We start from the raw sequence: 27,250 nt of genomic DNA, 5'->3' as shown, positions 1-27,250 counted from the left end.
ATTAAAGTGGGCTTGACTATAAGAACTCTGCCATGGTAAAGAAATCACATCTTACTCAATCTAACGTTCATTTTTATGTACATTTGATACTGGTTCTCCCAGCAGGCAAAACTCAAAGGAAAATATAGGAATGTGGAAATAATGTCATAGAAATACACTTTAATTAAATTATGGGGAAAAGAATAAGACTGAATTTTTGAGTAATCAAAAAATAACATCATTTTAGCAATCTTATTAAAAATAGAAAACCTACAAATAAGAAACCTGCCATTAGGGAACCTGAAATTAAATTTATGTTTAAAAATATGCTTTTTACTATTTCTTCATGCTACTGATGACTTCTATGCTCATATTGCATTTCCATTTTTAGCCAAGGCAATATAGGAGGACTGGCAAAATAAATTAATATGAAGTTTAAACTTTCAGGAAGCCATGGAACAGCCTATTTTTCTGAATTCTCACTAATTAGAATTTGGGAATGTCAGACCTCCGAAGACTGCTGGTAATGGAGTAGAGGTACTGAGTGAGTGAGCGACTGTGTTTCCCATCTCTTTGTTTCGCTTTTGGACAAAGCACCTTCTGAAATAATTTTGGCCATTTCCAAATTAAGTAAATACTGAAATATGTTTACAAATGTAAATTTAGGCTTCTAGCTGTATCAATATGAATATCTAGTCTTATGATGGATTAGTCACGCAGGTTGAAATGAAAAGTAGGGTTCTAGCTGTATCAACATGAATATCTAGTCCTATTAATGGATTGATGGACTAATAAATAGATTAATTAGTCACATAAGTTGAAATCAAAATCCTTTTTGGTAAAAGGCCAAAATAAAAACAGACTTCATGATTGTAAAATGCCCATGATGGATAATTTCAACTAGCATGACTCCAAATCCAAGCTTTCATTGTTGTCATGCTACGGAATGAAAACATGTTTTAGTTAAGCAGTCATATATCTTTTTGTACTGAGTCAGATCTTAAAGACCATTAATCTAAGCTCTTCATTTTACATGTTGGGAAACTGAAGCTAGAAAATTTTAATTGGCCACAGTTATACTGCTAGTTAACGGCAAATCTGTGAGATTATCTGACCCCCAGTAGATTGTTTTTGTATTATCCCAGATGACTTCTACCTATCCATTCATCTATCTGTCCATCCATCCATCCATCCATCCATCCATCCATCCATCTAAAACCATCTTGCTCTTTAATGAATTTGATGTGATTTACAAAGGTACGTGATAAAATAAACTTAAAATAAGTGAAAAGGATGCAAAGGTAGAGTACTGGATTTTAGATAAGTAACCACTAAAATCATCCTGAAGAAATACACACAGACAGGAGGTGCATATCCACAGCTTCTGCACCATTTGATATGGCAGCACATCACATAACACTAAAAGGGGAGCACAATTAATGCTAGAGTTCAAATTTTAAAAATCCAATTACAGAAATTCAAATATTGACACAATTACAGTTATTTTGAAATGGAGTTAACCCAGAAAGTTTTTTATTTATTCGTGAAAATCTTTTCTTAAATTATTGTTTTAAAGCCCTTAAATACCATGCCCTCAGTCTCTGTACCCAAATGCATAACTAATTTTCCGGTGACAAAAAGAAAATGCAAATTATTGAATCTTTTTCTGTCTTTTTATCCCTTTGACTTAGAACACTGCAGGCTATGCTGGCTACAAAATTAACTCAATGAACTCCCTCCTCTCTTCTCATTAAGCCACTGATGAAAATCCTTCCAACTTCCAAGGTCTCTCTCTTATTAACTACTGTCTTCACAACATAAGTGCTAATGAGATATTCATCTTTGTTTCTCTCACACAACAATCATTAGAGTTCTGTCAGATTATTTCTTATTACATCGTAGGAATAAATACATGGAAGTGATCATTTATTAGCCATTTTGGTAGTTTCTCCAGAAACAATCTAAACATGTATTGATCAAGTCAGTCTTTTTGACACAATGACCTTAGAAGTGAAGGTTCAATATCAAAGATGTAGAAGGAGCCATATTTACCTTTGGAAAAGCAGCCAGTTATAAAAAACATTTCTCTGCTACTGGGTAGTACTATGACCAATGTCACCTTGATAAGTTTTAACTTGGGGATATATGAGAACTTCCATCCCACACAATGCTTGGAGTATAGAACAACAAGAAGTATGGATATGGCTGGAAATAATGATGACGCAGTTAACAGAAAGTGCATTTTCTGATTTTGATTTGATTCATGAGTTGAATACATGCAAGGATCAGGACTGCATGCCCCCAAATAAGCCAATATCTGAGTAGCATCTCTATGTTTCTATCTATCCAGTGGTGATTGAGAATAAACATTATCTGGCTGAGATATCACAATGTTATCTTGTTCGTGCGCTAGGAGGATCCAGTGTCTTCTAGTTCTAGTTCAACTGGAACTACAAGCTTCTATACTTGACTACTTCATTCCTTATGGTGCACATTGGCTCATTAATACATATTTAAGACGTTGTACTACTGAAACACCTTAGTTTAATTTATACTACGGTGACCAATAATGAAAAATAACTACTACTCCAGAATTCGAGTCTCAGTCCTAGTTTTCATGAGCAGTACACATCATTTTGGACTGGTTTCTGTGTTCTAAACATGACATATGAATATATATATATATATATAATTATATATATATACACACACATATTTAAATACATATATTTATATATGTAATTATTTGTGTCTCACAGGATGTTAAGGGAGTCAAATTTGATATGTGTGAAGACATTTTGGAAAGTATAAAAGTGCCCATGATGCAGTGTTTATATAAATTATTATTATAGAAAATACACTGACACAGGGAGGGGAACATCACACAACAAGACCTGTCAGGGTGCTGGGGACAAGGGGAGGGAGAGCATTAGGACAAATACCTAATTCATGCGAGGTTTAAAACCTAGACGACAGAATGATAGGTGCAGCAAACCACCATGGCACATCTACACCTATGTAACAAGCCTACATATTCTGCATATGCATCCCAGAACTTAAGGTAAAATAAAAAAATTATAACTAATAATTTTTGGCCCTCACATGATGCTGCAAAGGAGAGCTCCGGATAGTGCTTGAAGAGTGCAACCAAATGTCCATTTACCTTAATACATTTTATTTTAATGTCCTGAAATCCTCTTGTCCCTCAGTTGAATAGGATCTGTATCTCTCACTTACACTAGCCCCTCACATAGATGCTGTTCTTGGGCTGCTTCCTATTATGCCAGTATTTAGTTAATTTTGGTATTCCTTATTTAGGGCATATGTGTGGATCTCACTGGTAATCTACAAAGTAGGCAGCACCAATCTATGTGGGGCACTATGATTACCTTTTCTCCAATCCAGATCTCCTGGAGAGCTTAGTGCACAGACTCAGGGATACTTGAGCTCTCTCTAAATTCCAAGTTCTATTCATTAGATTGTGAGAACCTGATTTATTTTATCACTGCATCCAGAATTTACCACTCTGTTATATCTACAGCATATAAATGTCAGATAAACAGGAAAAAACAGACCACTTAGCAAACAATGCTAATTAAAGTAGAGAAAGAGAGAGAAAGAGAGAGAGAAAAAGGGAGAGGGAGAGAGAAAAAGACTGATTCTCTAAGTGTAATTCATGCATGACAATGCTCCTTACAATAGGAGTGGTTGTATTTGTAGTTATAATATGACATTGCCTATGGTTTGTATTCTACATGGATTAATAATACGCCTATCAACTCCTCTTAAGACAATGAGCAGTCTCTTCTTAGTGCATTAGAATAGTGGGAGTAATTGCCTTTTGAAATCATCTTGAAATCTCAAAGTATGAAGGCTGCTTAGTGATATGTATTATTTTATTTCATATGCTCCTTTTGGGTAGAGTTTATGTTTTATGCCCCCAGGGCATCTATACAGAAATTCAGTAGAGTTGATTTAAAATGACATAATCACTCAAAAACCTGGCTTATATTCTTAAAGCATCTGCATGAATAAAAGGATTTTTTGAAAATAATTAGACTTGAAAAATAATCATTATGAAAATACAATTTAGTTCATCTTGTTAAAAATAGAAGAAATATTATACATGACACTTGAATTTACTAGAATCATCACATTTTAAATAATGTTATTCTTGACGGTCATCCCCTGTAAGCTGACTACATTTTTTGTTATGAGAAAGGTATGATTGTCACAATTGCTCATTCATACCAACTAATTAAATCTCAATATAAAAGTGAGCAAGTATAGATTATTTTCTAGGAATACAGTTCCTAAGAGTGGGAGATGAGAATTGCGGCAAAATAACACTTTTTCAAAGATTTTATCTGCTTTATAACATCTCTAGAAGTGACAATGAAACTTTCTAACTGGCTTCCACATTTTTTGCCCCATGGCTGGAAATGTATGGTAGAGAAATAGCAAAAAGTGACATTATCTTTAACTGAAAGAGAGAATGACTGAAGGTTAGAAGGAAGGCAAAGCTAAAAATGTCTTGCAATAAGCTGGTCTTCCTGCTTTTATGAAGCATTCCTGTCCTTCGAGAAAGCAGTAAGATAAAGCCTACTCTGTGGAAGGGACTGAGAAAAACATAGTTAACTATCATTTTGCTTTTTTTGGTTTTGTTTTTGTTTTGTTTTTTTACCTATATAATATTCCTCAACTATCTCTATCTCTTACAAACTCTACTGCAATAGTCTTACATTATAAATGTTTTTACTTAGTTGCAAAAACAACAACAACAACAACAACAAAAAAGATTCCTTTGTAATGTTTTCCTTCAAAATCTAACTACAGGATGAAAGCTTTATCTTTTTCCTGAAAGATGCCAGCCATAAGATTCACACCAAGAAATAGTGCAAGACAGAATGCACTAACCAAATGTATATCTACTGATTCTTCCATTCATTCATTCATTCACCCATTTGTACTCATTTGTTGAATATTTTCATTTAATAAGGGTTACATAGGGAAGGAATAAAAATACAGTATTCTGACTCAGAACATTTAGAATACTGTGGTGGAGCATGCAATCAAATTTCTTTTGGATTTGGAGAGGTAATCTATCGTTTTATAAATTAATCTTTTCCACATGTATTAACTGTTCACACTGTATATTCAAGATTGCATCCCCAGGGCCTGCCATACTACCTAGCATATAAGAGACAAATATCTGGCCAATGAGTCAGAAATGATTCCAGCCAGTATAATTAGAAAAACAGAAGTGATTTGATAGGAAAAATAAGTCCAACACTATAAATCACCTCATCTTACTGGACAAAACAAAATTACCTTAGACTTTTACAAAAACATTTCCAAATGCAAGAGATTGACAGAACCAAAGATGCTCTATGTTCTCTGATACCGAGCTATCAGATGATTAGAAAAGGTATCAATTTGAAAAGCAAGAAGAAGCATTGTCATGTTAACTTTTTCGGAAAATGTGACTGCTACCACCATTCATTGTAAGGCAATTGGTGCTCCTTCATTTTTACAACTAATAAATGGTGTCAGTGTTTACTTTTCTCCTTTTCCCTTTGATTTCATTTTTTTCATCTCTTCCTATTTCATTTTTGGTGTTCCAACTCCCAGAGGAGCTACCTCAGGAAATAAGATCTCACATAGCAAGAAAAGTCCAAGGAGCAAATGCTGTTTGACTCTATCCAACACACCGTAGCACCTTAGGTCCATGTGTAAATTTAGGGAAGAGAATTACATGCTCTCTTCCAGTTATTATTATATGATTCCATAAGTCAAAGAAATCTGGAAATGTTTCTGTGAGTAGAAATTTGTGATAAAGGAGATAGTCTTTTTTACTCTGCCAAAATACTTTTTGGTACAAGGAACGTGCCCTGTATATAACTGTTGATTCAATTTGAGATATCATGAGCCCTGACACTTGACTTCTAGTTCTCCAATTTAAGTTACTAAGCTGCCTACATTCTATCAGGATAATTTGCCATATAATCATAAATGGGTGGGGGAAATTGGCAGCTTTTAATAGTTCTCAAAGGTAGTTCCTAAGAGAGGTGAGTTGGAACTGATGAAATTGAGATAGATGCTAAGTGACCAGGCATCCCTGCTTTGAATTTTAAAGGGAAATTCAGTGTGTAACAAATGCAGGCTCTCTATGAGCAGCAAGTTGATTTTTCCACTATTGAGCATGGAAGAAGCATGAATGTTGTAGCTGAACAGACTGGACTTAAATCCCACCTCTGCCACTTACTAGCTGTGTAACCCTGGGCGAATCCCCCAACTTCTCTGTATTACTTTCTATGTAAAAGTGAAGTTATTTACACCTATTTTGCATGAGTATTATATGTATTACATTATCTAGACCTAGATAGGCATACTGTATAGCACAGTAGCTGGTATATGGAAGATATTATCATGAGTATTTATTACATAGATATAACCAGCTTTCAAAATGAATGGCTCTTGTAGATATTTTCACATTATTCTCACTGCAATATGGAAATTAAACTTTATTCCTAGCACTGGACTCCCTAATCTTTAGAGACAAACACTCCCTTCACAAAGAAAGTACACGTTTCTCACCTAAACTCACACATCCCTGTTTAAATATTCTATAAACAGAGAAGATTATATATTTGATAGGACAGTGCTTGTAAAAGCACCTCACAAAAATCACAACATTGTCAGTGTATTGAAGATACAAGGATCGTCTCTTCTCTCTAGCTACACGATGTAATCAAGCATTTGTCAAATCATATTTGGAGGCTCTTTGAATTATGTACTCCAGTTCCCTTTTAGGTAAAGAGAAGGAAACCCTAAACTGGCACTGTCAGGCATGGGTCAGATGTACAGTGTCAAATTACTGCACTGCACTGTTCAGGAGGGACTTAGGAGTCTATCCTAGTCTCCCGGCTCTCCACCCAGTTGGCATCTTACTCCTTCTACTGCTCTTAGTTTCATGTTTGGGTATGGTACAGACAAAAATAACGGCAGGAATAATTTACTACTTTTCCCAAGTTTCTCATATGTGACTTGACTTTTTAAATTCTGCCCTATGTCTTACCGAAATTTTAAGGAAGGCCTTTGAAAAATACTAGGGAATGGTGCCGTCACTCACAGCTGCCAGACTAGAGAGCACTCAGTGGCTGATGCAAAGCCCAGTAAAATCCAACTGAAGAACACAAGTGCAGAAACAGGACAAGAATTTTGCTAATTGTCTTGAGAACCAGGAGCTTCATTAGAGAACTTGCCTTTGTGCACGTATTTCATGAGATGGGATCTGCTGCTGAACTCTTCCTGCAGGTATTTCAGTGTTTTATTTAGTTATGATATTGCCTAATGACCTCTTTTTTTTGGGTCCACTATTCAGATTTTGGTCATTTAAAAAGTTGTTATAAATAAACATCACTTAAATAACATTTAGATTTCTAAATGATTAAACATATCCTCTCTTGGATAGCTTTCCTCTCGCCAGCCTTGCATTTACAGTCTGTCTCACTCAATGCTGACATGTTTCATTGCAGTTGTTATCATGCCTCTGCCATCTGGGTTTGTCCTTTTCCTTCCCGCACACCTCTGGAATCCCCACCTGCCCTCTTCCCTTCATTATCATTGCTTAGATGCCTACTAAATAAGGACAAGAAAGAAGGCTACTCAACATAAATATACCTTTTATCATCATGATAACTTATATAGGTGTAGCTCTTTAAAAAGATAGTTCAGAAGACAAACTTTTCTTGATGATTTGGTGTCATGTTTATGAGCACGAGGCTGGAAACACAGTAGTGATCTCAAAGAGTATCGCTGACTATTCCCCATAGGTGCCCAAGGTGCTTGTTTACTTTTTAGTCTATGAAAGCTCAATCTAGTTTTTGTCTTTTGTCAGCCTTTATAGACCTCTTTCTTTCTTTCAGTTTGCCCCTTCAGATCTGCTTTGAGCTGGAAATCCAGATAATCAAGGTTCTCTATCTTGAGAGATGAGAAATCGGCTATAAGGCAAAGGATGTCAGACAGGTTCTCAAATGAGAAAGCCCAGGTGCATGAGAGCACTCAGTCAAGGCTGATGGCTTCAAATACACAGGACCTGTTAGTTTCTTCCAAATGCAAAGTTCTTCATGAAGGTAGTACATTTATTTGTAAGTGACTCTCCCAGTAATATTTTCACTATGATAATTTTCAAATGGGCTTTTCTTATTTTATTGAATCCAAGAATCCTTATTGAAAGAAGGTTCCACATTTCTAAATTTCTATTTTCCAAGATTTATTCAAACAGAAGCCAAGCCTCCTTTTGTGTTCCATTGAGTTGGCTGGAAGGGAAATAAAGATGAAGTAATATAATAAGGAAGGTGGCTATCTTACTGTCATTGACTACTTTGCTACCTGAAAGACTTGAAGGTACACTGGTTTCTATTTTTTGGTAGAACCTGATGCAGCCATACAGGCATCTAGCTATATCTATCCAGAGTGGGTGATTCACCTGGTGTACCCTGAAGAGACGGAGAGATGTGCTCCATGGTAGCATCTTTTTGGTTTCCTAGGACCAGTTGTTTGCTTGACAAATTGAGAAGTCCTGGTACAGGTTATGGGACCTTATAATGCTGCTTCCCAGTGATCTGCTGCATAGGCACTGGAATCAGACATACCCACGTTTAAATCTGGACTCTACTATTTCGAGCTGGTAGAACTTGGGTGACTTATTTAACCTCTCATTTGTAAATGGGAGGGATGCACTGCCAATCTCTGCAGTAGTTGTAGGAATTAAGAAAATCATGACAGATGATATACTTAATACTGTTCCTGGTATGGGATAAATTCAAAATAAATATTGGCTATTATCACCTTCATTATTATTTTATAAGACATGCATATGTTACCTCCGGCATGCTGAAAATAACGTTTCTTAATAAAGTGGGTAAAATCCCAGTATCCTAGCATTCACAAGAGGCAGACAATCCACTTTTGTCCTTGTCTAGCATATTGTGAAGTGGAAGGGGAAAGAGCCAAACAGTGCATGAAGAATGCAAATGTATTTTTTTCCTGAATGTTCTATTTTGCTTTTTGACTTTTAAACTCCACTTTATTTCAAAACACAGTTCCAACCATTCCAAAGCATTTTTGAATTGGAAAGCCTTCTTTTTTTTGTTTCATAATAAGCTAACTGCAGGTGCAAACTCAAGGGAGACAGACCTTGGAAATTTTAAGTATGTTGCCATGGCAATGGTTTCAAGAATGTGTATGAGTTTCATCTTAGCTCTCAAGCATTCAACTGAGTTCATATGTGGAGGTTCAAATCACGAGGCACACAATGTTTGCCACTCATTGTGTCTTGAAAGGTTTGGAAATAACTGTCTGTGTTGCTTATAGCAACCAGAAACCACAAAATTCTATTTATTTATTTATTTATTTATTTATGCAAATATAGAGATCCAGTCATTCATATCTGCTCTTAGGTGGCCTATCTCACCAGTTTGGCTACTCTAAGAGAAGCAGTACACATAAATCCAACAATAATCATTTTCACCATTGTTGCAAACACAGTTGTACTCCCAATATGGAATAGCTATAAAAATGTTCTACTGAATATCACATTAATTTCCTCATCCAAATTTGACAGATCCTCCAAGAAGCACGATAATTATTCAAAGATACTGCATTAAAGCAAAATTTCAGTCTAATGAATTGTGGAGGATCTCCTTAAAAGTATCGCATCTTATAGTGTAGGAAAGAAAGTGAAAGCATACAAGTCCAGTCATTAAATTAACACCACCCACCCCAGAGAAAGCACCAGCACCAGCACTGCCAACAAAAAGACATGCAAAAAACATCATTTTATCATATATCACTACCTCAATGGTTCTTAAATAGTTCAGTTAATGCTTCTAAATTCCAAAACCTGCACAATGAATTCATGCTTCATTGACAAAAGAGGCAATGATTCTTGATAAAAGCATTCTTTTCCCCATAAATGGAATCCACAGCATACTATGCTTGGGAAGGTTTTAAAGCTACCTATTGGGTACAGGAGATAATTATTAACAAATTTTCTTCTAATTACGAGGCTTTTTTTTCATGTAAAATGAGTACCAAACAAATAATATCATTTTTTAAATTAAATAATTGATTAATTAAAATCCAGCAAGAAAAAGCTGGATTTCTAGGGGTGTATGTTCTTCAGGTTTCCTAGCAAAAGCTTGCTGCAAATGATTCATCATGATACAGAATGCCCTACATAAAAACAAGGCCACAGGGGACCCCAGTATCTCCTGCATTTTGTTACTGACAAAACCCTTCACAAAGGCATTATTAGCTACCAAACCCTGGCAGTTACTTAAAATTCACTTTGTTGCTTTAACATTGACCCATCTTCCAAAACACACACACACACACACACACACACACACACACACACAGTCTCTCAATCTCCCGTACTCCTTGCTGTAACATCTTGTTGATGTACTTTAAGACTGCAGTAGAGCTTCCCTCCACTGACCCTCCATTCTAAGAAGCTTACAGCAATGCTGGAATTAAACAAATGAGAACACAGTAATTAGCTATGCAAACTGTCAACTAGATCTAAAAAGAAAAACAACCCAGAAAACATAACAATCAGCAGTTTCAAGTCCTAACAAGAATCTGCATTGAATTCTCATTTATTTTAAACAAAAATAGATTAGGCCTTTTGAAAAATAGTCAGTGAAATTTCTGTGGAAATAGGACAAATTAGCCTATGGATCTTTACATCTGATTTCTGTGATGCTGATACAGTAGAAAAGTCCAACACTCTTTCCAAATAAATGCTCTTCTACACATTAATAGCCATACTTACTTCCAAAGGTGAGTAGCACCAAAAATATTTCCAAAGCGGATATGAAACAGGTTAGTGGATCAACTTATGTGGTGTAACACCCCAGTTCCCAACTCTCTCCCCACAACCTCATCCTAATCATTTTATCAATGATAACTAAAATATAAAGGGAAACTGTAAGGGAAAAACAATTCTTGAAATATCTCGTGTGGCTGGGTGTGGTGGTACACACCTCTAGTCCCAGTCACCTTGAGGAGGCTGAGGCAGGAGGGTCACTTGACTCCAGCCTGGGCAACACAGTGAGACCCTAACACTAAAAAAAAGAAAAAAGAAAAATATTTGTGTGTTTGTGGTATACGAAGGGGAGGGAATAGGTCTTAAATTCCTTGGGTGGAGAGTACTGATTATATAATTTGTAGCTAAATCTCAGAGTTTCTTCATAGGTATCAACCAACTGCCTCCTTACTCTTCAGGAACCATCCTGAGTTCCGATGAAGCAACATGGATTATCTCTATGATACAGACACTTTGTCTGAATACTAATCTAATGCTTCAATTGACTGTTAAATGTTCTGTTAACCCATTTGCATCCCATAATAGAGATCTGGATTTTTTTTTTAAATTGAGAATTGTAATGACTCTGTAAAAGTTTTGTTGCTTCAAGTCTTTTATCTTTAAACTTGCTGAATAACTGCCTACTTTACAAATTGAGAATGTAATGTGTAATGCCTGAAACTAGTGTAGGACAATAAATAGTAATCTAAGATTTGATAAGAGTTCTATCAGCATTCTAACCCACTGACCTGGGATAAATCACTCCTCATCCTAATATAAGTAGGTTAGAGTAGATGACTTTTCACATCTCCCATGCAATGATGGAGAGTAACGCAAGGGAGTCCTGTGGTAATGGTAGAGGTTAATATCCTGATTGAGGTGGTGGTTACAAGAAGCTACACATGTGATAAAATTGCCTAGAAGCCAGGCATGGTGGCTCACGAGGTCAGGAGATCAAGACCATCCTGACTAACATGGTGAAATCCGTTTTTACTAAAAATACAAAAATTAGCCGGGCATGGTGGCAGGCGCCTGTAGTCCCAGCTACTAAGGAGGCTGAGGCAGGAGAATTGCTTGAACCTAGGAGGCAGAGGTTGCAGTGAGCTGAGATCATGCCACTGCACTCCAGCTTGGGTGACAGAGCGAGACTCCATCTCAAAAAAACAAAACAAAACAAAACAAACAAAAAACTGCATAGAGCTACACATGCACATATACAAACACAAACACGCAAATGAGTGCATGCATAACTGACAAAATCTGAATAAGCTCTATGATTTGTACCCATATCAACATTCTGGTTTTGATATTGGACTACAGGTAAGAAAGATGTTAACATGGCAACGAGATTGGTTGAGGAGTAGAGGGATCTCCCTGTATCTTCCTGTGCAACATTCTATGAATCTATAATTATTTCAAAGTAGGATGTTTTAGAAATAAATAAATACATACATACATAATACATACATACATAAGTAAAGTAATCTTCTCTTTCATGAAATGGCTTATTGACAGTCAGAGATAAAATGAAAATATACAGTTGTCAGCCTGTCATACATACAGTCATACATACAGCCTGATGTTTTATCAATGGAGCAAAATTAATTGGTTACATACAATTTACTTTTCTGCTAAAAACTATAGTTGTTACCTGAAATAACTATTGTTTTTAATGTAGTTACAATATTGACTATTTCACCATTACTCAAGGTAAAGATATTGTCACATATTATCACTAGTGACACCATTTTTGGCTATTTTTTTGTCACTTATCTCTGAATATTAAATCCTGAAATTAAGACATGAAATAACTAAAAATTTCACCACCAAAAAATTATGTACTTGATTTAAAAGAGAAAATGGTCAGGCATGGTGGCTCATCCCTGTAATACTGGCATCTTGGGAGGCGGAGGCAGGAGGATCACTTGAGCTCAGGAGTTCCAGATCAGCCTGGGCAACATAGCAAGACCTCACATCTACTAAAAAGGAAAAAAAAAAAAATAGCGAAGCTTGGTGGCTTGTGCCTGTAGTCCCAGTGTACTCAGGAGGCTCAGGCAGGAGGAGCCCTTGAGCCCAGGATATGGAGACAGCAGTGAGCGATGATCATGAAATTACACTCAGCCTGGGCAACAAAGTGAGAGCACGTCTCTAAATAAATAAATAAGGACATATAGTAAAAAAAGAAAATGAAAACAGAATGCAAATAAAATGAAACTGACAAAACAGGAAATATCAGGGATTCACTAAAAATTAATTTTCCATTATTTATATCCTGAGGATGCTGCCATTTCTGCCCAATTAGCTACCCCTAAAAATGTGTAATCTTATTTTTCAGTCCTCAAATCCTGCAGAATCCTTATTTATCTGAGAATTCAATTGTGCTCAACATGCTTTCTTTTAATGTCACAGAATTCAGTGAATTTTCCTGACTTCCATGTGGTCTAAAAATAATGGCTAGTGACTTAGAAGTTTTATTGCTATGTATTGGCTTCAAAATTTGTCTTTCAAGTGACAGGAATGGGGCAGAAAAAAGACAGTAGATGCCACTAGCAGAGTTCTGGTGTAGGCAAAATAGAAGAAAAGAGGCAAAGCAAATGGGAAATAAGAAGGAGAATGAGCAGAAGGAAGGAGAAAAGCTAAGAAAGGAGTTCCTCCACCTATGTTTGGGTGGTGGCAGAGTGTCTCTGTCCATTTTACAAGTGACATCTACGATACAGCTATTTCATATTTAGGAAAGTAGAATGAATCTCTCACGCAATGAGATGTGAAATAAGTCTTGATTACAGTATTCTAGAAAGCGGCTTAAGAGAAAAGAAGCAAAAGACTTTACTCCTCATAAATACCAAACCTTCAGACACAGAACAGAAATGTGCAGTTAGAAGATCCCTCCCACCCCCATCCTTGAACATCTTTCACCAAACAAAACAGGGTAAAACAAACTCAGGCAGTTTCTCAATTACCTTCATTAAAATGTCTAAGAATGGTGAATTAAATGACGAATCCCTTTCAGAATCCATTAATACTTTTTCCAGAGCTAATACTATCAGTAAATTTTAAATAGTGGGAGGAATTATTAGAAAAGAATAAAATATTTAACAGATGCTGAATTGGTCACGTGTTCCAGAGCTGCTGTAACATAACCAGGCCTCTAGTTTATGTGTCCATAATGAAAACAGCTGGCTGAGAAGTTATGAGGCCACACCTCACCACACCTCATTCTCACCCTGCTCTCTCCCGAGTCCCACAGAGGCACAATACAGTTCTAAAGCTTTGAAGTCTGAAGTTCAGGGAATGCTTTAAAGATGAAGTGTTTGAGCTAACTATTTTCTGGAAGCCAAATCTATCATTATAAGATTACATTAAAAGCTACACTTCTACTGTACATATCAATTTATGCTCCAAACTGCTGGTTTCCCAGAACATCCATTGAATCCTGGTGGGAGGTAAATAGTTTCTGTTTAGATTTTGACAGAAAATTAAAATTTAAAATGTAATCACTGCATGCATCTTCCATATATTAAGAAGTCTTTGGTGGCTCACACCTGTAATCCCAGCACTTTGAGAGGATGAGGCAGATGGATTACCTGAGGTCAGGAGTTGGAGAGCAGCCTGGCCAATATGGTGAAACCCCGTCTCTACTAAAACTACAAAAAATTAGCCAGGTGTGGTGGCGTGCACCTGTAATGCCAGCTACTCAGGAGGCTGAGGCGGGAGAATTGCTTGAACTAGGGAGGTGGAGGTTGCAGTGAGCCGAGATCACGCCATTGTACTCCAGCAAAAAAGCCAGGCATGGAGTGGCTCACATCTGTAATCCCAGCACTTTGGGAGGCTAAGGCGGGTGGACTGCCTGAGGCCAGGAGTTTGAGACCAGCCTGGCCAAGATGGTGAAACCACGTCTTTACTAAAAATACAAAAAATTAGCTGGACATGGCGGCGGGTGCCTGTAATCCCAGCTACTAGGGAGGCTGAGGCAGGAGAATCGCTTGAACCCGGGAGGTGGAGGTTGCAGTAAGCCAAGATTGTGCCACTGCACTCCAGTCTGGGCAACAAAAGCGAAAGTCCATCTCAAAAAATAAATAAATAAAATAAAATTTAAAAGTCTTGAAATGATAAATGTCCAAGTGCTTTATTTTACTTTATTTTTTGAGATGAGGGTCTCACTCTGTCACCCAGTCTGGAGTGCAGTGGTGCAATATCAGATCACTGCAACCTCCATCTCCTGGGCTCAAGTGATTCTCCCACTTCAGCCCCCTGACAGGTGCGCACCACCGTGCCTGGCTATTTTTTGTATTTTTGGTAGAGACAGGGTTTCGCCATGTTTCCCAGGCTGGTCTCAAACTCCTGAGCTCAAACCTGCCTTGGCCTACCAAAGTGCTGGGATTAAAGGCATGAGTCACTATGTCCAGTTTCAAAGTTCTAATTATGTTTCCTTGTGTCTAGGAACAACTTTTTTCTGCCTAAGGTTTCTAATTATTATAGATGCAAGCAAGCTATATAATCTTTTTTTTTTTTTTTTTTTTTTTTTTTTTTTTTTTTTTTTTTTTTTTTTTGAGACAGAGGGTGCCTCTGTCTTCCAGGTTGGAGTGCAATGGGGACATCCTGGTCCACTACAATCTCCAACTCCCAGGTTCAAACAATTCTCCTGCCTCAGCCCCTCATGTAGCTGGGTTTACAGGCGCCCACCACCACACCCAGCTAATTTTTTGTAGTTTTAGTAGAGATGGGGTTTTACCATGTTGGCCAGGCTGGTCTTGAACTCCTGACCCAGGCAATCCACTCGCCTTGGCCTCCCAAAGTGCTGGGATTACAGGTGTGAGCCACCATGCCTGGCCTAAGTTTTTATATACAAATTGTGAACAGCCATAAAAATAATTTGTCCTACACAACTAACCTTTTGTTCCTAATATAGACTTTCTCTTTCACATTTATAGAAAAATGCTTACAACGCCTTTTTCTCAGAGGATCTCATTTGGCAGTTTTGAAATTTATTTTTCCACAAATCTTTATCAGTGGTAAGAATGTTTCTCAGGCTGTGCTGTCAATTGCTTATGTCACCACTTTCCTTCCCACTTCATTAGGAACCACATTGTAATTTATTTCTTAAAGGAGAATCTGAAACTGATTTGGGGAAGAAGGACTTTTAGTACAGAGCATGCAGCACTCTATCAAATATTTATTGATATAAAGACTAAAAATACACACAGTAGGTACAGCATTCACATGGGCAATTATTTAGCAGATTCAGCTGGTGTGATTCTATACCACAGTGGTATTCTTCTTATGAATACCAGAGACAGAATCAAAGTTTCTTGACATTTGGTAATAAAATTTTCACTTACAGTGAATAAGTTTGCTCTCTTGGCATCCATTGTATAAAAAATAGTTTGAAATCATTCCAAATTAGCAAAGCTGGAAGTTTGGAAACACAAGGGGAATGATCAATATAGGCCCCCATACCTTCGTTTTCACTGAAGTGTGACTGCTTTTGAGATACAACACCGAGAAAATTTTCCTCATTTTCAAGATGAAGAGATGTTATTTCTTTCCATTGTGTTTCTGGGATTTGAAATGAGCGTCTGTATTCTTCATTATGGAAATGGAAAATGAGTTTGCCCTATAATTAATGCTAGATGTGACAATTTTTCTGGCACTGTCTTCAAAATAAAAATTTTCAAGATGACAATCTCATAAGAAAATCTCAGATGCAGATTCATCTCAAAATCCAGGTGAGATAATTCAACAAAATGAAAAATAGCCTGTTTATAAGACCAATGTTCTTTAAAATGTTTCTTTTTTTTTTTAAAGGAAACATATTTATTCACACTCCAAAATCATGAAATGTTAGAGCTGCGAACTCCTCACCTTACAAACAAGAAAATCAAGTGTCAGAAGATTAAGCCATTAAGTCTTCACCAGTAGATGTAGAACTTTCTCCAGTACAATGTCTTCACATAAATCAATTAAAAGAAAATGCTCTAAAATTAGATAAGCTCCAAAGAGTAATCTGTTCACATTGGGACATGTTGAATTTGAAGTGAACTGATAGCAGTTGTAAGGGTAGATCTGAAGTTGAGAAGAGAATTCTGGGCTGGAGATCTTATAGATTTCCCAACGAAACCAAAAGAGAAAAGGAGATTCTGAGACCAACTTCAGAAAAATCCAACATTTAAAAGGTTAGAAAGAAAAAAACAGGTACAAACAAAGAACTGCTTTCCTGTTAATTGTTTTTACTCCTAAAATATTTGATTGAATGTTTCCAAATGGAAATCTGAGGAATCCAGTGAAGAGGATTCTCTTAGGCAATTGGTGGATTCTCTTAGGCAATTTATCGAACCCAGTGATAAATTTCCCAAAGTAGTCTTATAACACTCAGTGGTACCTATGACACAAGAATTGTAAAAGTAAATCACTTTTCAAAAGTAATTCACCTTAAAAAAGTGATTAAAATTAACCAGATGTTAATTTCTTAGCATTGACATACGTACAATGGGTTATAGGACATATTCACATTAGGGAAAAATGAACAAAAAGAGAATTCTCTAAAATACGTTTATGACATTTCTAGAATCTCAAATTATTCTGAATTAAAATATTTATTTTTAAAATAAAAAAGTGTGCTGATCTGATTAACTCCCATATATTACATATAAGATGACAAAACTGTGGTATTTATAAATACATTCTCTTTTTAAAAAATGATGCAGATACATTCAACAAAGAAAAAGAAATACAACCACAACCAAAACAAGCAACTTACAAATTCTTCCCCGACTTTTGTTATGTTTATAGACATAAAACATGTATTATCTTTGTTTGAATGACATGTATTTGAAAATGTCCTCCCATTTTAGAGCTTCAAATAAAACAAGCATATACTTTTCTACTTAAGCTTTTCAATTTAAACCTTCATATCTCTTCCTGAAGTACTGAAAACAGTAGATGCATCATTTAGGGAATTGCTAGGTAGAGTGAAATAGGCTGGAGTCAGTATTTATTTTGTTATTGCAGGAGAAGCCTTCTGTTTAAAATGACACCTTCTCTTGCAATTGAAATCTTACTATGTGGAAAACTAGAAAGTCAGGAATCTAGAAAACACTTGTTGCAGTGGATGTCTTTAAGAAGTGACCTTAGCTTCCTTTTCTCTAGCTTGAAGTTTTGTAAAGCAATCAAGAGCTATTCAGTTTAATGTATTACACCTAGGTATCATTTCAGTCAGTTTTAATGAATGGTTCACAAAATATCCCATAATTATTCACCATATTTTAAGCTACTTACTGAGAAAATAATAGTATTGATGACCATTCCAGTATCAGGAATAGATAGTTTATATAATTATTATTACTTATTCAAAATTGTTTCACCTAAGGCCAGATCCTCATTTACTGCCCAGACCTACTCACACTCACCCACAGACTCCATCCCACCAAAAAGAAAAGAAAATTAAGAGCTACCGAAGGAAGTAGAATCAGGCAAAGAATTAATGCTAGAGCAATTTATAAGAATGCTCAATTATACCATAAGGGTCTGAGACAGTTATGCAGTTATGCCAAAGGGTCCAATTTACTTTTTCTAAAGAAAAACACTTAGCAACAATGGCTAATTTTAATGAATAAAGAGAATGAATACAAACTAACTATGCAGATGACTTTTCAACCAAAAGTTGCATCCAAGAGTAGCTATTCCCTGCCAAATTTTTGGCTTGCTATATGTACTTTTAAGCCTATTATTTAATATCTACATATTTAGCAATGTTTTATATAGACACACAATTTATACAAATGTTGTAGTCCCACTACAAATCTAAACAGTAGATGATCCACTCAATCTAGCTGTGCTAATGGACAGATGCATGGTATATAACTAAAACAATGATTTTGAAGCCAATGGAGGGTAACTGATCCAAAAAGCACATCTAATCATGCAAACTAATCCAATATGTAGACAGTTCATACATGGAAAATTGAGAATTGACTCCTGAGTCTATACATATGCAACTTCAAAATAAAGCACTTTACAAAAAATCAAAATTATATGCAAAAGGTTTGATTTGACAATAAAATGGTTTTGAAGTCATAATGGCAGCCTTAGTTTTATATATGTAATTATACCTTATTATACATACATTTTATTTTATATAATCTATACATTTGAATAGAAAGTTTTTTTTCATTATAGGTAAATTCATTTCACTGGACGACTGATTAGGAAAGACTTTTGTCTTTGATACACTCTCCCATCTGAGTACTAACCAGCGCCAACCCTGCTTAGCTTCTGAGATCAGATGAGACTGGGTGTATTCAGTGTGGTATGGCCATAGACTGCTATATTCCTGTAGAGTTTTCAACTTGAACGATGTTAAGTCAGCCAGGTAATGGCATTTCCCTATACTGTTAAGCCTTCACTTTACCCATGACTTTACTATTAAATTTACGCTGTGAACTTATGTAATCATGTTTTTCATCAAAAATCTGAAATAGTCTTCGAGCCAAGATGGTGGAGTCCTACAAAACTGATTACATTTTAATAAAAAAGCAGGGAAACAAAGGTGAGAGCATAGAGACTGCAGACCTGATTTCTTTTGAGAACTGACTTATTTTGGCTCCTCAAAATAATATTCAAGTCATTCCCACCATGATATATAGTTTTTGTCTTTCAAAGTAATGAATACTTAAAGTAATGGAGACTTTAAACAAAAGGCTGTACATTATAGTTATGGGAAAATAGTAAAACAAGTATTTGAATATTTTTTATTCCCATGAAAATGAATTGTGGCTTAATCCACAGATCAAAAAACATATACAACAACACTGAAAAAATATGTATCATTGGTTTTTGGGAAATAATTCTGAGGTAGTTACTTATGGTTAATCAAATGAATTAAAATAAAGGTGAAAATTTGAGGAGCAAGTGGAAATGGGTAGTGATAATACACATAGTTTATGATGCAAAAATATAAACTATCTCTCATATATTTCTGCTTTTTAATAGTTGTTACTCAGTTTGAATTCATATTGTCTTTAATGTGCCAAAAGACCCTAGAGATATCCATGAACATATAATTGTCTGTGACTCTCTCCAGTTATTCTGTGTACTGGAAATTGCCTACCTACTCCACAATATTGTCCTTAGCTCCATTCTCTGTGCTAGAGTGATGAGGGAAGGAGGCCTTCAGGAGATTCAAATATCAGCTGTCAAGTAAATGTAAATAAGACAGCAGAAGGTAAAATCAGTCTTTTGGGGTCAATACTGGTAACTGTAGTGTAAATTTAAAAAATTTAAATGCTAAAGAAAGTGTAAATCTAAACTTGGTGTCACTATACTATCTTGAATTTGCACAAAGATTATTGTTTATGTTTAATAATCTCAAGTTCTGAAGCAAATGGATGCCATTTTTTTTTCTATCTATTGGTGTTTGAGTCCATAAATCATAGGAAAAGCAGCAGAGGAATAAAACACTGGGAACTAGGAAAATGGGAGGTAAAAGAGAAGACTAAATAATAAAAGGCACCACTTGATCTAAGTATGATTAAATATTCATTAACACTGTTCAGTTGTGGATTTTGGTAGTGCTCATAATACTAGAATTAAGAGCACTAATTTTGATAGGGTGAAATCTCATTTAAATATCATTTTCTAAATGGGCAGAGTATAAGCTGAGTTCTTGAAATATTTAAACTTAATATAGACAAAGGCCTAAAGTACTTGGCTACATGCTTTTTTCCCATTTGAAAACTAAAAAGTGTCAGCTAAGAGGGCTTTTCCTATCAATTAGCATTCTGGTTACTGCATCCATCATATAGTTAATTGATTGTCCTTGTACTTTATAAATGCACCCAGATGCTGTGGTATAAACACATTTCATAAATTAAAGAAGCATATGGAAGTGACACAGACAGTAGCATTTCATCATAACTACCCAGAACATCTTTAATATGCGATGTTACATCACTAATTATTTTGTAAATATGTAAGCATTTCCCTAGTTAATGTGTTGGTGAGAAATTTGCTTGGCACTTGAGCCCAAATGCTATTGTAACCAGACATTTAATAACAGTTCAGGGCTCTTCTAGTTTCATTCCATTCTGCTCATAAGAAGAATGTGTCTCTTAGCCTACTGGGTAACCTTGATTGTGCAAAGTCAATGAAAATATTTATCCTTTATTACTGGGTAATTTTGCTCAATGAACAGCAGTCTACTCTCCATAACATAAATATCTGTCCAAAGATCGGTCTGGAGACTCTTTCTAAAAATGTTACAGGGAATTTGCCAAGTAAGAAGCATATTGCTGCTTAATAAATTTTTCCATTAATTTCTAAGGATAGAATATGAAGGAAATGACAGCAGAAATAAGTTGGCTTTATTCTTCAACTTTGGGAAAACTAGTATAATGATGTGAGTATATTATCCTGAATTTACCTTAAGGTACCAAAAGGAAAAATTTTTTTCTTCTTGTCTAAGTCATTATTTCTTCTCAAGCCAAGGTTCAAAAATTAAGTCAAAAGAACTTTTCTGAGAATGGAAACTTTCTTTGGAGAATGGAAATTCTCTACATATATTAATACAAAATCCACTAGATAACTGACAAGTGAGCTGTGGGTAACCCAAACGATTGCATTTAAACATTTTAAATTTGTGCTTCATTGTTACATTTTAGAAGCATGATTTTTGTCAGATTAATTTGCACTTAGGACTGAAAATTTTATCTGGGTTCAACTAGAATTTTGTAAGAGTCATTAAAATCAGAGGATTCAGAAGTAAGTTGATTTTCATCCTCCTTCAGTCCTATGACTTTTCTGGGTAAAAGCTGTGTCCAGTTCTCTGGGAGCTGGGGTGACAGAAGGCTTGATGGAGGCTGCTGAAAGATTAATTTCATTTCAGAATTTGAACTGGGTATTGGTCAGGCTCCATGCTGCATAATAAAATCAGCACATACTTAAATAAAACATTCAAAAGTTATTCTGTAAATGGCCATCTATTAAAAAGCCAGAAGTCACATAAGAGCAGATTACCTAGCATGGCTCTAAACATTTTCAGAATTGAAAACTTCTTTAGGGACAAATTTGGTAAACCCTATAGATGCTTGAATCATCCAAAGTCTGGTAAATAAGTTTAGTATGAATTGCCACATTTATATTTAGATGCTACCAACTAAAATAATACAAAAGCCTAATGTTAATTTCACTTCTGCTTTTCCTGAACTTGGCAAACAGAAAAATGTGACAAACACCACAAATAGACAACACACTATTTGTAATCTGGTAAAGCAACTTCCATTCATGGAATTTCTTTCCTTCATGAAGCAAGGACTATCTAGTTTAATGAAAATAGTTGTCACCACAGACACGACATTCTGTCTCCTAATTAAATGAAGATGCAATCAGAAGATCCCTTGAAAAGAGAGGCCAGGCTTCCTTCACTATTAAGCACACTCTTCCCTAAGGGCACCCTCCTACCCTTTTTCTGATATGCAATCCCTTCTGTCCTCCATCTGCTCTACCCCCACCTATTGTCTCCACTCACTCCAAGCATGCCAATCCCATCTGTCTATACTCTTGCTTCTGCTAGCTCTAATTCCCCACAGGCCTAGGCAATGTTTGAATGCCAAGGCATTTTCGCTTTTCTCGAGAATAAGGACTAGCTAGGAGGGTATCAAACAATTCCCCAAGGAATTCACACACACACGAACATGAACATGGTCTCTCACATACAAAGAGCAGTTTAGAATCCTCTTCTAGGATATAATTTCTTAAAAAATGTTTTTAATTATTTCATCTGGGAAGCATTTTAGAAAATTAAAATCTTACTATTGTTGAAGTAATCAAAATTAATATTTCAGAAATATAAACACTTTCATTATCCTAGACATGCTTTTCAGTAAGCAGAATTAATGTAAGTAAATGTTACTAATATCTTATCATGAATTATTTACATTAATCAGGTTTAATCATTGATCACTAATACATTTTCTGGTTTACCAAACATGCATTTAATTCAGACATTCCATCTTTACAAATGCTCATGAAAATCCCACTCTGCCACAAAAGCATGCATGGTCAGAATCTAAGCATATTTAAGCAAAATTTTCACCAAGTCATTAACAATAACAAAGCAGTCTGGCAAGTATTGAAAGCAGCTTTTATTCATGCTTTCACTTGAACTAAGTTAATACATATATACATACATATGCACACACACACACACACACACACACGTTTTGGTTGTTTTTGCCACAAGCATGCTGATAAACCCCTGAAGCTCACAAAAAGCAGCAGCAGATAAAACTAGAAGCAACCATGCTCAGGGTTTAAGGACATTTTAAATTTTAAAACAACCTTTCTACATTTCACATACAGCATGCATAAATTTGACATGCAATCTTCAAGAAGAAATATTTTAACATAAATCTTAAAATTAGTTTATCCAAATGAGTTTATTCTTATTTTCATTATTATTGTTTTTAGGCTTCTGGTATCTTAAACCCTGCATGCTGCAGATCTAAGCTGTGCTCAGCAGCGGCTGTGACAGAAGAAGCTACCTGCGAGTTTTCACAGTGCCATCTCATATCCATGTCTGTCTGGCTACCCTGCGTGCTTAGAGCTTTTTTCTTAATTCTTAATGGAAATCCTAGGAAATTTAGTCCATCCTCTGAAATCAATACTGGTGACAGGAGAGCTCCCTGACTCAGTGGGAGATCAAGATGATAAATTGCCTGCGCATCAGCCCGGCCTATCAGTGCCCTGCACACAGATGGGCGAGAAAAGACACAGAAAAGGCTCTATCAGTCACGTGTCACTGAGGAGCCAATGGCTGACGCGCTACGGCAGGAAGGGATGCTGCAGTTCCGTCTGCAGTTGACGAGGCTGTTGGTACACAGCCCAGCCCGGCACCACTCAAAAAGTCTTAAGAAGTCGTTGCTTTTGAATTTGCTCCCCTAACGAGACCGCATAGGGAAACAGACCTCCTTCTAAACCCCTGACCCAAAGAAAGGCTGATTTTCATGCACGAACATTTTCTGTATATTACATTCTAATCCAGTGAGATTGCTAAGCAGAAGGGAAACTTTTTTTCCCCCAGCCCTTAAACTGTTATGTGTTTTTCTTGAGATAATTATCATCTTTTTTGCCTAATATTAAATTAGAAGACTTAAACTGTGCAATTAGCATGCAACCCTCCTAGCAGAATCTCCTCGAAGCCTTATAATTGTAATTATAATTTTATTTGTAAGTTAATGAATGACATTTTTTGAATGCCATGTTTATAATGAGTATTTTTATGGGATGAGTTTGTAAAGACAATTATGCAACATTAAGAAATACATTCTTAGGCTTTTTTCTTTTTTCTTTTTTTTTTTTTTTTTTTTGCCAATTACAACGGTTCCTCTTTAAAGACAATTTAAGTCCCAATAAATATGTCATTTTATCAATCATTAAAAATAAAAACAAGCACCAAAAGATGCACATCCTGTTTCCCAAAGCCTGAAGAACGAATTATTATTCAATGATGAAAATATGTACTTATTTGCTGCCTTTTCTCTGAAATTTACAATAGCTATTTGGTAAGCAAGGACTACACATCTGGAATACCATATGGAAATATATCCCCAAATACATCTGTTTTCAGTGATCATACTGTAATAACAGATATGTTTACACACTTCTTCAATGTAACTGGGATGATTATATATACAGTCTGACAGGGTAGGCTATAAGTGATGAGACCAGTGTGTGTTTCCAATGACAGTATCATGGAGATTTTTTTTTAAAGCTCAAAAGTAGCATAAAACAATCATCAGGAATAAAATTTCTAGAAGAAAAAGTACCCTAGCCACCCTGGCACTTTTATTGCTTTTCATTGCCCAGTTTTCATGCTATTCATGCATTTGAAAGAATTAATTCTAACATCTTTTAGAGTCAGGCAACACTATTTAGGAAAAAAAAAGTGTATCAGAATTAACATTGATAGGTGTGCCTCATAAGTAAAGCTTACGAGTTGTAGAATGCTGAAATTCCAAAGCTCAATTTGTCTTGGCAACTATTTTTTAAACTAAACACATTCCTGAAAGATTGAACCCTGTGGAGTTTTTCTGCAAATTTCTTTCTTTTTTTTTTTTGAGACGGAGTCTCGCTGTGTCTCCCAGGCTGGAGTGCAGTGGCGTGATCTCGGCTCACTGCAAGCTCCGCCTCCCGGGTTCACGCCATTCTCCCGCCTCAGCCTCCCAAGTAGCTGAGACTACAGGCGCCCGCCACCACGCCCGGCTAGTTTTTTGTATTTTTAGTAGAGACGGGGTTTCACCATGTTAGCCAGGATAGTCTCGATCTCCTGACCTCGTGATCCACCCACCTCGGCCTCCCAAAGTGCTGGGATTACAGGCTTGAGCCACCGCGCCCGGCGCAAATTTCTTTCATTCAGTATTGACTATCAGGAAATAATAAAGCATTTTTCAAGATTTTTAAAGTAGATGTTGTCATGTGTTTTTTCTATTTATTCAGACTATTCAATAATAACATAATTCTCAACAAACTTTATTCTTAAATAATATTATGACTCAGAGCATCTGTCATCAAAAAGAAAATAAGAAGAAAACAACACTAAACCTATTCATTACAGCACTGTAATAGCCCCAAACTAGAAACCACCTTAATCACTGATAGTAAACTGATTAAACTATGATATAGCCTTACAGGTGAAATACTCGTCATCTGTAAAATACAATGTGGTAAATCATATGTCCTTATATGAAGAGATTTGTCAGATACATTGGAATGAAAATTAAACCCATAAAATTTAAATTGTGTATAGGCTATACTTACACAACACATGCATGTATACACACACAAATGGCTGCATATGCAGAATTTTTTTTTTTTTTTTTTTTTGAGATGGAGTCTTGCTCTCTCAACCAGGCTGGAGTGCAGTGGTGGGATCTAGGCTCACTGCAACCTCTGCCTCCTAGGTTCAAGAGATTCTTCTGCCTCAGCCTCCTGAGTAGCTGGGATTACAGGTGAGTGCCACCATGCCCAGATAGGTTTTTTTTTTTTTTTTTTTTTTTTGTATTTTTAGTAGAAATGGGGTTTCACCATGTTGGCCTGGTGGATCTCAAACTCCTGATCTCAAGTGATCCGCCCACTTTGGCCTCCCAAAGTACTAGGATTATAGGCATGAGCAACCCTGCCCGACCTACAGGAAATTTCTGTAAGGACATAAATCATCAGTTAATAGTGGCCAAATAGTGGCTACATCTGAGGAGAGAGACTGAGTTCAAAGGTAGGACTGAGACATAGTTTTATTAGGTATCATTTTATACATTTTGTTCAAGTCTATGGTTTACTTTTCTAATTTAAAATTAACTAATTAAAATAATGTTACCAATGTTCATTTAGGTTTAGAATAACATGACTGGTAGATGTTTTCAGGGAAAATATTGAGGGAAAGGAGGGAAGATAGAGGGAAGGGTATGTGGCCTGTTTTTTTTCACATAAAGAAAATAGTGTAGGTGTGGGCAAGAAGGGAATTGTAAAATAAAGGTTTTGGCAATCTTAGCTGAAGACCTTCACATCTCACGTCAACCTGAAGTTCTTTTATCTATGAATGCAAATAATAATACAGACATGGATTAAGAGATTTACAATTTAAAGTGACGATTCACCCAAATTTTGTCTGATTCTTTGAGGCATGAACGTAAAGGGCTGAGAAGTAAATGATTTGTATATTTACCCAGACTTGGGCAAATTAACCCCTCCACGCCTTAGTTTTCTCAGCTGGATGCAATTAGCAAAAAGTGGCCGAGCTAAACTTGAATTTCAATTTAGGGTATTGTTCATTGCTGCTTCAAAGGCAAAATAACATCCATATTTTTATCAGTAAGGGTGTAGGGCTAAAGACAAAACAAATTTTCACGTTTCCTCCCCAGAAACAGCTTATGTTGTCCAAAACTCATAACTTGGCTGACAGATTCTATTGCTGGCTCTTGTTGTTATTCAGATTCTTGTAACTTTAAGAGATACAAACCGCCCCCCCCCCCCAAAAAAAAATGAATTGGCCAAATTAAGTCAAAGCTTATAATTTGAATAATTTAAGGGTTTGGGAGTTTTACATAACACTGCTATAAATCAGTGGTTTGGAATGGTGATTTTCCTTCACCCCACCCCCCAGGGAACATTTGACAATGTTTGGTGACATTTCTGGTTGTCAAAACTGGAGGGTGCTAGCAGCATCTAGTGGATAGTGGCCAAGGATGCTGCTAATCATTCTATAATGTACAGGACAGTCCCTATCACAAATAACTATTTGGACCCAAACGTCAACAGCGCTGAAATAGAGAAACCATGTTTGTTCTAAATGCTAAACTTTTCTACCTTCTTTCCAAAAGATTTAAAAATATATATTCTGTATTGTGA

At 36.0% G+C, this 27,250-nt stretch overlaps 1 protein-coding gene across 26 annotated transcripts in view; it reads right to left on the bottom strand.

Moving 5' to 3' along the window:
- The window catches only part of NRXN1 (neurexin 1), a 1,126,307-nt gene that overhangs the window by 33,189 nt on the left and 1,065,868 nt on the right, over positions 1 to 27,250 (bottom strand). For 2 of the 26 annotated variants that reach the window (XM_028832121.2, XM_028832122.2), the window contains exon 1: positions 23,389 to 23,587. The exons of the other annotated variants lie outside the window; for them this stretch is intronic. In XM_028832121.2, the coding sequence (XP_028687954.1) occupies positions 23,389 to 23,421 (33 nt within the window). In that variant the 5' untranslated portion in view covers positions 23,422 to 23,587. Of the gene's footprint in view, positions 1 to 23,388; positions 23,588 to 27,250 lie in introns of those variants that run through there. 26 annotated transcript variants of the gene reach the window in all.

Source organism: Macaca mulatta, chromosome 13 (assembly GCF_049350105.2).
Source record: "Macaca mulatta isolate MMU2019108-1 chromosome 13, T2T-MMU8v2.0, whole genome shotgun sequence".
In the NCBI taxonomy this organism is placed as follows: Eukaryota; Metazoa; Chordata; class Mammalia; order Primates; family Cercopithecidae; genus Macaca; species Macaca mulatta.
Note: the sequence above shows the minus strand (reverse complement) of the source record. Positions and strands in the feature narration are given on the sequence as shown.